The sequence below is a fragment of the Echinops telfairi genome, unplaced genomic scaffold (genome assembly GCF_000313985.2).
Source record: "Echinops telfairi isolate 266 unplaced genomic scaffold, ASM31398v2 ScPeMD7_2573;HRSCAF=3158, whole genome shotgun sequence".
In the NCBI taxonomy this organism is placed as follows: domain Eukaryota; kingdom Metazoa; phylum Chordata; class Mammalia; order Afrosoricida; family Tenrecidae; genus Echinops; species Echinops telfairi.
In genome coordinates this window covers 7,464,102-7,476,828 of record NW_022106471.1, presented here as the reverse complement: position 1 = coordinate 7,476,828, position 12,727 = coordinate 7,464,102, and the positions used below count along the sequence as shown (strand labels likewise).

Below are 12,727 nucleotides of genomic sequence, written 5' to 3'. Positions count from 1 at the left end.
ATGTCTGAACTCTGCATGGTGGGCTCCCCAGGCTAGCCCAGGGCTTCCTGGGCGGCCGTGCCAGGACTTCATGAGGCAGCATCGCATGGCTTTGAGCCCAGCTCCCTGTCACCAGCTGAGGTGACAGCAGCTAGCCGTCTGGGCCTGGGTTTCCCCCAGATACACAAGGAGCACGGTCACAGACCAGCGTGAGGGTGGCCTGGGATGATTAGCCAGCCTAGATCCAGGGAGATGGTGGTCCCTACCCTCCACCCCAAGCCCACCGGCAATGCTCATTCAGGGATCCCAGGCAGCCCTCACCTAGGTCCAGCCTGTTGGAAAGACCACCTTAGAACCGAGCCAATTCTTTTGTCCTACTTCTTGCCAGCACCTTGATTTCCATCCCCCTCCCAGGAGCCTCTCCTCAGAGTCCACCTCCCCCAGCCTTGGCACTGACCACCTGTTAGCCCAGTCCTGGAGGCCCTCTCCTCTGTCTAGACACCCCCTCCGAACCCCTCCCTCTAGCCCGCAGGCCAGCTGTGCACAGAGTTTCTCAGGGCAACAGAGCAAACCTCTGGCCCAGTTGACACACAGCTGGGGGGTTGGGCAGATGGAGTAAGCAGGGATTGTAAGGTGGGAGGTCTGCACAGCACTAAGGCCCCAGAGCATCCAATAAGCTCCCTTCTCCTCGCCCTGAGGCCCTTTCTTGGTGGCTTAGAGCTTCCCAGACCTCAAGGAAGACCTCTATGAGCCCGAGTCCTGGCACTGCCCAGCCCCAGCCACCAACCAACCAAACTCACTCGAGTCAATGGCAATCCACAACAACCTCATAGGACAGGACAGGATGGCCCCTGTTGTGGGGGATCAGCCTCCCACAACCGAATGGGTCCAAGGGGTAAACTGTGGGGTAAGTTAAAAAGATATCAGACAAGGTAATGCAAGGGCTCACCTCTCAGTCAAGACTTCAGGAGCCAGGTCTGAGTAGAGAGAGCGAGTAAGTAATCTCACGGGTTTTTATAATCTGGGGCACGGAAGCCACGGTAAGCAGATGCATCACAGGAAGGGGTTGTACAATAGGCATGCAGACACCAGGGCACAACCCAGGGTACTGCACACAATAGGAAGGGGAGACACTAGGGGGCATACATGTGACAGGAAGGCACAAATGTGACAAGATAGGCTGGCTCTAGAACCAAAATAGCAGCTTGAACTTGATCCTCTGAGTTGGCTTGACCTTAGGCATCTTTGGGCTCTCCTTCAGGGGAAGGATCCATTACCCTTATCAGAAGGGAGTGGGTCCTACTCAGGGTGGGACAGACAATAGGGTCTGTTTGCTCCAGATGGCTGACAACCTTCAGGCAGATAACCTTCAAGTAGTTGATCTCCAAGTCTATAGTCAGTGACCATGTACAGTGAACCCTCGTTTATCGCGGTTAATCGGTTCTAGACCCTACCGTGATAAATGAAATTCCGTGAAGTTGGATTCCTTATTTGTAAATCAAATATTTTCGTAGTTAGAGCATAGAGGACATGAAAAAACACCCTTTAGTCACCATTACACTCGTATTACCCAATTTATTAAACGAAAAAGGGAAAATACAGTAAAACATTTTGGACGTTACAATTATCATTTATTATTTATTATATTATTTATGGCATCAAGCGTGTACAGTATGAGCCAATCAGTGGCAGTAATGACAGAGCATGCGCTGTCACGCAAAAACCGCAATAGAGTGAAGCCGTGGAAGTCGAAGCGCGAAGTGGCGAGGGTTCACTGTACTTGCAAACAGCACCTTAGGTTTGGCATTACTATGGGGGGGCATTGTGGGGAATAACTTTTTACTTAGGAATATAAGTGGAACTCTATGCCTCCCAGACTTCTGGATGTATGAATGTGCAGCGTTGCTGGCATACACTCCCTTCCCAGTTCCGTTTTCCACACCCTGTAAGTTTCCCAGACTACAACTGTATGGGAATAGGGAGCAGCTGGTGGTTTCAAACCCCTGACTAGGCCAGCCCGCCTCCTGCTGGGCCCCACCTCCAAGCTCAGGAGTTGAAGGCCAGCTTCCCTCAAGGGGCAGGAGATGCCCCAAGGGTAGGGTGTCTTTCAGCAGCCTGGGCAGAGTCTCCTGGCCTAGGGACAAGGACAGGGAGAGGCAGGGACAGACTGTGGGGCATGGTTTCTACATGGGAGCACGGGAGGGTGGGGGGGGTGGGGGGGACAACGGACCCGACGCCTGTCTGGGTGGAGGTAGGAGGGTTTTAGGGACAGAAGGCAAGCCCTGAATGGCTCCGTTCCCACCCGTCCTGGGACACATAGATCCCCTGAGATTTGAAGTCTGGCTCCACCGCTCACTGCGAACGCCGGTTGTTCATAACGAAACCCGCGAGGGAGCCGGCGGCCTTCCTCCTCCTCTGCCCAGGCCAGCTCCGCCAGGCCGCCAGCATCGCCCAGAGACCCCGACGCGGCGAGCGGCTGCAGGCCCCGGCGCCTCGGCTCCCGGTGGCAGCCCGCCCGCCTGACGCGGCTCCCAGCGCCCCTAGGAGTGGGGATGGGTGGCCGTAAGCCTATCGGAGCTGGTCCGATTTGGGGGCTGGCACCCAAGGGCGGGAGCCTCGGGGGACCGGGTCGAGGGCGGCAGACTCCAGGAAAGGTGCGAGAGGCCGCGCCGCGCGCCCCGCCGCCCCTGCGTCCTCTCTCTGGCCTCAGCCCGCAGCCATTTCTTGCCACTGGTGAACAATAGGCCTTGCTGGCAGCTGGCAGCCAGGCTGCCGGGTCCGGGCCTCTGAGGGGGTTGGGGAGTTCCCCGAGCGGCAGCGGAGGGCTGAGCTCAGCCAGCCTGCTGCCAGAGGGGCCCCCAGCGCGTGCGCAGGGCACGGCCGGCCAGTGGCAGACAGTCCCTGGAGGCTGGACGGCTGGCATTGGAGATTCGCCTCCCTCCGACCTGGGAGCTTTGTTAAAGCCCCCCAGCCCCCGAACCCACCCCCCAGAGATGCTGCAGGAGCCCCAGATGGGGAGCTTCCGCCCGAGGCCACCCTGGCTCGTTAGTGTGCTACTCAGCCAACTGCAGGCCAAGAGGGTAGAACTCAAACGGAATTCACTGCCACTGAGTTGATTCCGACCATACAGGGCAGAGCAGAAAGCCTCCCCGTTCTGTCGTGCTGCTGGTGGTTTTGAACTGCTGGCTGTGAAACCACCAGGGCTGGCCAGAGGGCACAGCTCCCTCTTAGAACAAGGCACACTGGACATATAGGACCTTGTTCCTGAATCCCTGGCCGTGGCTGCACCAGGAGGATTCCACACTGCTATGAGATGGAGTAAGGTTCTGGGCGGTGCCAGCAGTTTGCACTGAAGATCGCAGCTTGAACCCCATCCCATCGTGCTGCGGAAGAAAGGCCAGGCGATCTGCGTTCATAAAGATCACGGGCACTAAAACCCAACAGAGTGGTCCTACTCTGCCACACTAGGGTTGCCAGGAGTCAGTCCCAGCAACAGTGTTGGTTTTTGTTTTGTTTTGAAGGAGACCAGGGGTGAAGTAAGTGATTCATCCAAGGTCCAGAAAAACTCCCAACTCCAAACTCATTGACATCAAGTAGATTCTGACTCACAGTGACCCTATCATAGTAGAACTGAGTAGAACTTCTTTGGATGTTCAGGGCTGTAGATCATCACAGGAGCAGACAGCCTCATTTTTTACTGTGGAGCCAGCTGGTAGGTTTAAACTGCTGACCTTGTTGGGTTAGCAACCCAACTACTCATCCACGATGCCACCAGGGCCTCTTTCGTCCAAGGTCAGGCAGCAGATAAGCACAGCAGCTTGGAGTAGAACACTGTCTCCTGACCTTGTCAGCCTTCGGGTGTCAGCTATGGATTAAAGTCAGAGACCCGACTAAACGCCAGTCCTGGCACCTACCAGTTATGGGACGTTGCTTAACCTCTCTGAGCCCGGGGTCCCTCCTCTGTTGGTACAGTAAACCTCTAGAGCTAGTATAAGCTGGACCAACCATGAGGTCATGCACTCAGGCACGCAGCAGCATCTGACACACGTGGTGTTAAATGGGGACTCAGCCCATTCAGTCCATGGTTCTTTCCAAAGGGCCACTAAAAGCAGACTAAGGAGGCAGTAGAGACATGGAATCTTAGGCTGCCGTGAAAACTCAGAGAACAGTGTCCTCAGTGAAGGAATTCCTGGCCACTGTGACTATCTGAAGAAGGTGGCGGCCTCAGGATTAGAAGGCGGCTTTATGAACTTTCGATACGCAGATGACACGACTTTGCTTGCCGAGAGTGAGGAGGACTTGAAGCACTTGCTGAGGAAGATCAAGTGTTGCAGCCTCCGTATGGGTTCCAACTCAGTGGAAAGAAGATCAAAATCCTCACCACTGAAGGTTGTCAAGGATTTTGTCTTGCTTGGATCCACAATCAATGCTCATGGAAGCAGCAGTCAAGAGATCAAAGGAAACATTGCAATGGGTGAATCTGCTTGGCAGGACCTCCTTAGAAACTGTTGAAAGGCGAGGATGTTACTTTGAGGAGTAAGGTGAGCCTGACCCAAAGCATAGCATTTTCAAGAGCATCCTAAGCAAGTGAGAGTTGGACATTGAAACAAGGACGTCCAAAGAAAAATCGACCCATTTGACCTATGGTGTTGGCGAAAAATACTGAAAGTACCATGGACTGTCAAAAGGACAAACCAACCTGTCCTGGACAGCGTACAATGCCAGAATGCTCCTTAGAGTAAGATGACCAGACATCCGATTTTTAACAATTTTTCCCACATCCCACAGCGTTTTTTAAAAGTCCCGATTTTTGGAAAGAATAATGCACAAGCTAGGGTATATGGTTTTCGGCTGCCATGTGGCTATTTCGCCAGGATAGGAGTTTTATCAATGGTGTCCTGCTTAACTAATGTTAAAATCTGGTCACTTTACCTTAGAGGCAAGGTTGGCAAGACTTTGACTCATGTACTTAGGACATGTCAGGGAGGCGACTCCCTGGAGAAGGACATCAGGCTTGGTAGAGGGGCAGTGAGAAAGTAAGGCCCCTGACAAGTTGAACTCGTTGACAAATGGCTGCAACCACGGGCTCACACACAAAAACAATTATGAGGCCCGGCCTGGGTGTCATTTCATTCTGCTGTACGTAGATAGGTTGCCATGTGGCGGAACTGGCTTGATGGCACCTATCCCCATCCAGCCAAGCATGGCGTCAGGAAGTGGGGATTCCCCATGTGCCTGCAGCTTCCAGGGGCCCGGCATTGCTAAGGACTGACCTAACCCACCACACTGAGGACAGCCTTGGGCTATGGCCCCGGTCCCGGTGCGGCCTGCTGTAGCTAAGACTTGTTAGAGGTACTCTCAGAGTTTTACGTGGGCCAGGTCATGAGGCGAGCTCAGTGAGGCCGGGGCAGCAGTGTGTGCTGGCCACCGGAGGGAGTCAGGGTGACCAAGGCAGGGCATGAGCCAGGCACAGTGGAGGTGGAGCCCAGTGCTTCTCTTCCTGCACAGGAAGGTGCACTACTGGCCTTCCTCCCTATCGAAATCAACCAATGTCTTGAGCGCCTTTGTGCCAGGCATGGTTCCAGGGGCAAAGAGCAGATGTTTCCGCCTATCACTCGCACCTGTAGTGCAGTTAACCCTCTCCCCAAAGCATTTGGGAGCTTGTCCTTGCAAGTACAAGGAAGTTGAGCAATTCGCTCATTACACCACTAATTAATAGCACATGTGCTTAATTCCAAATACAAACCTCTCTCCTGAGCAGCAGAATCTCATTTCTAGTTGCCTAATGAGTGTCTCCCCGGGACAGCGGCAGAGAGCCCCCACGTGCTCGGACGGACTGTATACAACCCCGGCTCCCTGTGTCTTCCACATAAAGCCCCCAGCCCTGCTGCAGCTGCTCTGGTGGCCCGATTGACTGGACCAATTCATGCCCAGGTGCGGCTGGACCCCCAGGACTCCACTTGGAGGACCAGCTGCCAGGAGGGAGCATGGGTTCTCTGCCTCCCAGGAGACAGATGGGAGGAGTGAGGGTCTGGACTGGAGGAATCAGGGGGTCTCAGGGAAGGTGAAACTCTGTCCTTTAGGGCTGCTCTGAGTCCGAATGGACTTGGCAGGGCACAGCAACAACAGTCCAAGGTCAGGAAGAGGACTCCAGGGGAACCCTGGATGTTTTCGCTCAATGAGGACAGGCAGTACAGAAATGGAGCCAGGGAAGCAGACGCAATGATCTGGGTTGGAGGAGCCATGGTGGAGAGAAGGGCTCAGTCAAAGGAGGGAACCTAGGAGTAACTCTGCTCGGATAGCCTCCACCTCAGGAGAAAGGCCATGCGGCCAGGGAGCGACCTGCAGGAGGCTCAGCTCCCTTGAGGCAACCCGACTGTTCTGAATGTACTAAGATGGCCAGTCCGGGTGGGTGGTGGAACCCACGCACTCAGGCACCGGACAGCATGCCAAGGCCAACTGCTGCCGGCGAGCGAGCTGGTTCCGACTCAGAGGGACCCCATATGAAGGGCAGGATTGTTCCCCTGGGTTTCCGAGGCTGTACATCGTTAGGGGAGCAGATAGTCTGGTGTCTCTCTTTCGTAGAGTGAGTGACGGGTTCAAACCTTGGACGTCTCCATTAGCAGCCCAAGGCGTAAGTCACTGTACCACCACTGTACAGGAAGGGGAGGAGAGAGTGTTTAGAAGGTTTCAGAGGCAAGGCCGACCAAAAGGCCGAGAGGAGGGATCCAAGCGGCAGGGGAAGAGCTAGGAGAGAAAGGTGCTCTGGCCACTAAGGACACCCTCAGGCCGGGCAAGTCAACAACACTGGCTCCTGCCCAGGTCGAGGGAGCTGTTCTTGTTGCTGATGGACCCTGACACACCGTGTGATCCCCCCACAGCGTGTCTGCAGAGGTGGCTCACACTGCACTCCCCCTCCCTTGAGCTTCCCCACCAGCCAGCCCCTGCCCCCACCCCCAGCTGGTTGTGCCCCCTCAGAAGAAAGTGCGCACACACATCTTTTAACTCTTTATTGTATAATATAAAACTACAAAAGTAAGACTGCTCATGTCCATTGAATCTGACCAGTTGTTCCGATTACAGCCCAAACCTACATGTGAGTACAGCCATCTGGGTTCCGATGTAACATCTGTCATATTGCATAGAAAAGGCACAGTTCTCAGGTCTGGGGGCGAGGGAGAGAAGGTTACACCTCAGTTTTGACCAGGAAACAAAGACCCCCCAAAAACAAAAACACCCTCCTCAAAAACCATGCACCAAACATGTCACTATTTACAGCTTTTCCAAAATCATGGTGGTTTGCATGTACAGGCTGCACTTCTCCTCTGAACTTATCCCTAAAAGGAGCCAACAGATTCTACTGGCTTGGTCTGCAATAGCGTTTGATCGTGGCTAATCTTCAGGACCCATTTGCACTCATTCTGAGAAGCACTGGTGGCGAGTACACACACACACACACACACACACACACACACACACACACACACACACACACGAGTCTCCTGCGGTGGCACACAGCAGTCACAGCGCGTCCACCATGGCAGCGGAGGACAGGCCAGTTCTCAGGAACGGAAACAGGTCCAATTTGTAACGGCAAGGTTTTGAAATTAATACAATTAATATCTAGAGAATAACAATCGCCGCACGGTCTTTTTTTTTTTTTAACACCTGTCATTTAAGAAGGCTGCCCTGTGGAATTCATAATTCATTATTTACCACAAAGGTGGCTGATAAATTTAAGCTTTAAAAATGATCCGTAAGTTGATACGTTGGCTCTTTGGAGTTTTATTTATTTAAGAAATTTTCCTTGATTGACCTCAGGGCAGTGGGGGCGCTCCAGGGGCGATGGCGAGAGAGAGCTCGATTGATCAAGACACTCAGGCGTGGCAAGGCGCTGCTGTCCCTCGCCCTTTGGTATGCATGGTGTCAGTGGGGTGGCCCCTTCTGTCAGAGAGAGAGAGTGTGCTACTAAAAAAACTCTAAAAAATGTCAACCTTTTGATGCTTGATTTTCTTAAAAATTTGGAGGTATTAAAACATTCTTTATCCATAGCTTTTTGCATATTTTCAAATAGACCCACAGTAGAGAAGAGAGTAAGAGTGAACGTGGACTGTGCATATGGTGAGAAGACCCGGGGGCTCTGGCTCGGACACCCCCCCCCCAAAATAATACAAATTGACATTCCTACAAGAGAATACATTCCTACCATACATTCTGCACATGTTACGATCCAGATGTCATTAGAGCTCCACAGTACAATAAATATATTTACACGGGGTGGGGGGGAGGAATAAATAACTTATGGAGGGGGAAAAATCACTTCAAAATTCAAAGCTCTTATGATTCTGCTCTCATCTTGTCACTTCATTGCACATCACTGTCAGTCCTCGCCACCCCCCCACCCCCAGCCCGGGTGCTCGTCTTTCTTACAAAGGCACCTCAGGCTGCCTGCTCAGCGGCGGGCAGCCCAGGGCCACGTGACACCCCTCACAAGGCTGAAGGCACTGCTACAGAGTGGGGGCTGGAAGCACGTCGCACAGCACAACAGGGACTTGGGAGACCACACTTGGGGGCAGGCCCAAGCCTCTCTCTGCAAAGACAAGACACCGGGAGAGTGGGACCACTCGCTAGCGTTGCTCTGTGAGAAAGGGGGCCTGCTTGCCTTCCAGGTCTACCTCTGGAGACTCCGAAGAGCACGACTTTGCAGCCGGCCGGGGTTTCGTGCAGAAAGCACTGGCCTGCTGTCGTCGGGGTGTTTGTTTAGATTCGGCAGCCCAGCCTTATGAGAGAGCTGGAGAAGCACTTTTTAGGCAACACTTCTCTGCGCTTATGTGAAATGTTGCCCAACATATGGGATTTGTTTAAACACATGGTTTGCTAATCCAATGAAAGTACAGTTGGTCTAAGTTACTGTAAATCAGTTTCTAACAATGACAAATCAATACTACTGTAGATGTGTGCGGCCTGTAGGAGCTCCGGTTATCAAACTCCTGGGGCCCGGGCCGACTCGTTCTCCACAGGGAGGCGCTCCAAGCTGCCCAGCACAGGGACCCTGGGAACCTCTGTGATCATCGGCAGCCCCTGAGCTTCGTGGTGGTCCCCTAGGTGACCCCGACCCGCCTATGGCGGCGACAGAGGTGTCTGCAGCACCGAGGCTCCTTGTAGGAGAACAAGTTGCGGTTTGATCAGTTTCTCGCAGCTCTACTGAGCTGATAATTAGCCTTTAAGACATACTCATGTGGGGGGTGGGGGGAAAGGTAAATTAGAATGTAGAAAGATTTAATTATATCATACACAAATCTTTTGCTTAGACAAGCAGTTCCTTCATCACAAATGTACTTGCTTTGCCATGTGCATTATAAAAATAAATCTATCTATGGCTTGTTTAAAGTGCCATTTTATAAAGTTGTCTTTTTTTTTTTTTCTCCTTTTCTTTTTAAACTGGCCAGAAAGGCCCCATTTTATCCATGGCAAGAAGTGAGCAGAATTGGTGACTGAATATTGACAAATGACACAACAACAAAAGCAACAACAACAAAAAAACAAAAATCCCATAATTTAAAAAAATTTTAAATAAATATAAAAGTTATTCCTAAAGAAGCCATCTGCATTGCAACAATATAGGTTGTAACCTGCATTTCAACAGCTAAAGTACCATTGCAAGAAACAACAACAGCAAAAACCCGAAATGGAAAGGTCCTAAACGATTTCGGCAACAAGCATGATACATTGCAAACGTTTTAAAATTAAGTGAACAACAGTCGGGATAAAGAACGACTTCTCACGTGTCCTGGGGCCGGGGAGAAGGAACATGCGTAGAAAGTCTCATCTGTGTATTTGGGTAAAACAGCCTTGTAGTAAAGTGTGAAGTAGTTAAAGCAGTTGATTCAAGAAAGCAACCCGATTGGATGCCAGGATGCAGTCAGATGACAAGCTCCGGATGTCACAGGGGAGCATGGTCTGGGCTGGCCGAGGTGAGCTGGGCCCATGGTGGTGGGGTGGGCATGCCATTCACTGGCAGCACTTAGCAACCGAGGGAACAAAGGCTCTCCAGGCGAGGAAGACAATTCAGCAACATGATGGATGCCTTCTGGGGGAGGTTTGTTTCTTACAAGCCAGAAGCCCTGCAACAAGGTTCTGACTTCCACGAAGAAGAAGAAGAGAGGTGGGTGGTTTGTTTTTTTTAAATAAAGTTTTGTTCAGATGTGAAATTTCCAATCATAATAAAAATTACACCACAAAGATTTGGGTTTGATTTAGGCAAACAAACAAACAAAAACGATTAACAGCACAAACGTGGCACACACACACACACCCCTAGCTGCCCCACTACCTCCGGCAGGGCCCTCCCTCTCGGCCAACTGCCTGATGCAAGTTTGATGGGCAGCCAGCTCAGGCCCTGGGAATCACAGTCCTGGCAGGTGTCGGTGCCAGGGGGTCTGTGGTGGCGACGCTTGGGTGTGATATCACCTGGCCCTTTCTTAAAGTGTGTGTGTGTGTTTGGGGTTATCAACTGCGGGTTGATTTGATCCAATTTTCTCTTTGCACCATACACATATAAAATGTTACAACTCTATAAAAGTACAAGTGCAACTTGTACATCTGAAGTTTGCAGGAACTATGTGAGCAAATCCTATCAAAATAGCTATTTTGTATGTATAAACAGCACTTATTTTTAGAAAAACAATATCATAAACTGCAGAATCTGTACAAAAATATAAAATAAATTTGGGCAGCAGTTTCTAAACAGCCATGTAAATGCAACACTTACGAGTAGTTAATGCCTCTAAAAAGGCAGAATTGCCAAGTCAACCTATACAGGGCAAAAATGCCAGAAAAGGTACTGAGATTATCTAAATAATATATATATATATATGTATGTATGTATATATATATATACTCTTTTTTTAACCTCTTGCAATAAAACTTATAGAAAAAATAGACCGATATGCACATGCAATGTACAGCTTTTCCCAACTTAACCCTTGTGCTTCCCTTGGACCGTGTGAGTCGTTCTCCTCCAGCACTGTCTGCCTCGGCCTCTCCAGTACCAGGCAGCGGGTCTCTGGGGAACCACTCCAGAAAGCATATGACAAGTGGTCGTACTTGGATGAAGGCACTCCAACTCTGCTCACAGCAAAAACTAGTGTGACCCTTTTTTTGTAAAATTGTCTTTTTCTCTGGAGAAAAAAAAAACAAAAACAAAAGGCAAGCCGGGGTGCATGCACAGTGCGGAGAGTTACAGGGGCGCTGGGGGGCGGAGGGAGCTCGTGGGGTCCGGGTGGGCACGCCGGCCGGGCCCCTCCCTGGATCTTAGGACCCGACAAGCACCTCCATGATGTGATCCAGTTCTGTGAGGTCCATTTTGAAAGGCTGGCTCGGGGCGACGGGCTGACTGCTGTAAGGGGCCAGGGTCTTGAGGAGGTCGTCGGCTGACACGGGGGCCATTTTTGAGGCTGTCCCCGACGAGGACGTGCAGGGGTCAAAATCATACATGGACGTGTCAATGTCAGCAAACAGGATGTCATCCAGGGTCAAGTCTGTCAGAAAACCCGTGGATGTGGTGATTTCAAAGTTGCCGGGCAGAGAGTCCATCAGCTTGGGGTCGTCCGGCCGGCCTTCGGGGAGCCCCCCGTGTTTCGGGGCACCGAGCGTGCCAGGGCTCCCCTTGGAGTAGTCGGCGGCGGCGGCGGCCTCCGTGGAGGTAGATGTGGGGCAGAGCTCCTCGATCTCGTCCAGGGCCGAGGAGAAGCTGTCCTTTTCCAGCACGGGAGCTGGAGGCGCGAGTTTGGTGGGCACCGCAGGCGGCACTGCTTGGGGGGGGCCAAAAGCGTCATCTTCGACCTCGAGCAGGGAGGCCGGCGTGAGGCAGGCCTCCAGGGGTGTCGTGCTGCCCAGGTCGCAGGGGTGGGCGGGCAGGGGCGTGGGGTGGCTGAAGGCAGGTGGGGCCTCTCGGTAGGTGTCGCTCAGCGGGTCGCTTGGCTGAGGAGAGGCGGCGAGCACAGGCCTCAGGCTGCCTTCCTGCTTCAGTTCCTCCTGGATCCGCCTCAACATGTTGTTAATTAAAACAGTCTTCTGCAAGCTCGGCTCCGTCAGGGGCCGGTGGCTATAGAGTTTCATAAGGGAAATGTTGAAGATAGTCTGGCGCTGTAAGGTGTAGGACACCTTCGAAGGACCATCAGAGGGAGACAGCACTTTGCCTTCCAGCCCATCTTCATGCTCATCAAGCTTCCGCTTTGCTCCTTTACCCAACATATATCTGTGAAGGAGAGAGGGAGGGAGGGTTAGTCACACCCAAACCAAGGGCCGCGATGAATGAAAAGGGGAGCTTATTTGGGGGTGGAGGACTGGGGACTCCAGGCTCCTCCTTATCAGCGGCCCATTTGGATCAGACGAACTCACGAGGAGGGATGACACCTTTGGAGCGAGAGAGAACCCTGGGCACCCCCCCCACCCCTTCCTCGGCCCGTGGAGCAATTGTGATCACTAGGTAGAGTCTGGTAAATGTTTCTTGAGAAATGTGTACGACGCAGACAAGTTAAGAGTTGCCATGGAAACGGTGGTTTTCACTTTCTCAGCTCATGTGCTTTGCGTTCGCATGCCTAACATTAACATGCAGGTTCCACTTCCCTCCCCCAAATAAATGTATTTTTAAAGCCGGGGAGCACACTGACAATGCTGTGACCAATGCAAGTGTCATGGACACAAGCGAGCCACAGTGTGGACGGTACAGAGCACTTCGTGAAGC

The 12,727-nt window shown here is 52.2% G+C and overlaps 1 protein-coding gene across 1 annotated transcript; it reads right to left on the bottom strand.

Annotated features, from left to right (window-relative positions):
• Window positions 1-6,974: 6,974 nt before the first annotated feature.
• SERTAD2 (SERTA domain containing 2) lies at window positions 6,975-12,234 on the bottom strand. Its single transcript, XM_004710178.2, has one exon. The coding sequence runs from the start codon at window positions 12,232-12,234 to the stop codon at window positions 11,293-11,295; it is 942 nt and encodes a 313-aa protein (XP_004710235.1). The 3' UTR covers window positions 6,975-11,292.
• Between the last annotated feature and the right edge of the window lie 493 nt (window positions 12,235-12,727).

Coding starts and splice junctions, on each gene's coding strand:
- SERTAD2 (XM_004710178.2), bottom strand. CDS start 12,234: ATGTTGGGTAAAGGAGCAAAGCGGAAGCTTGATGAGCATGAAGATGGG.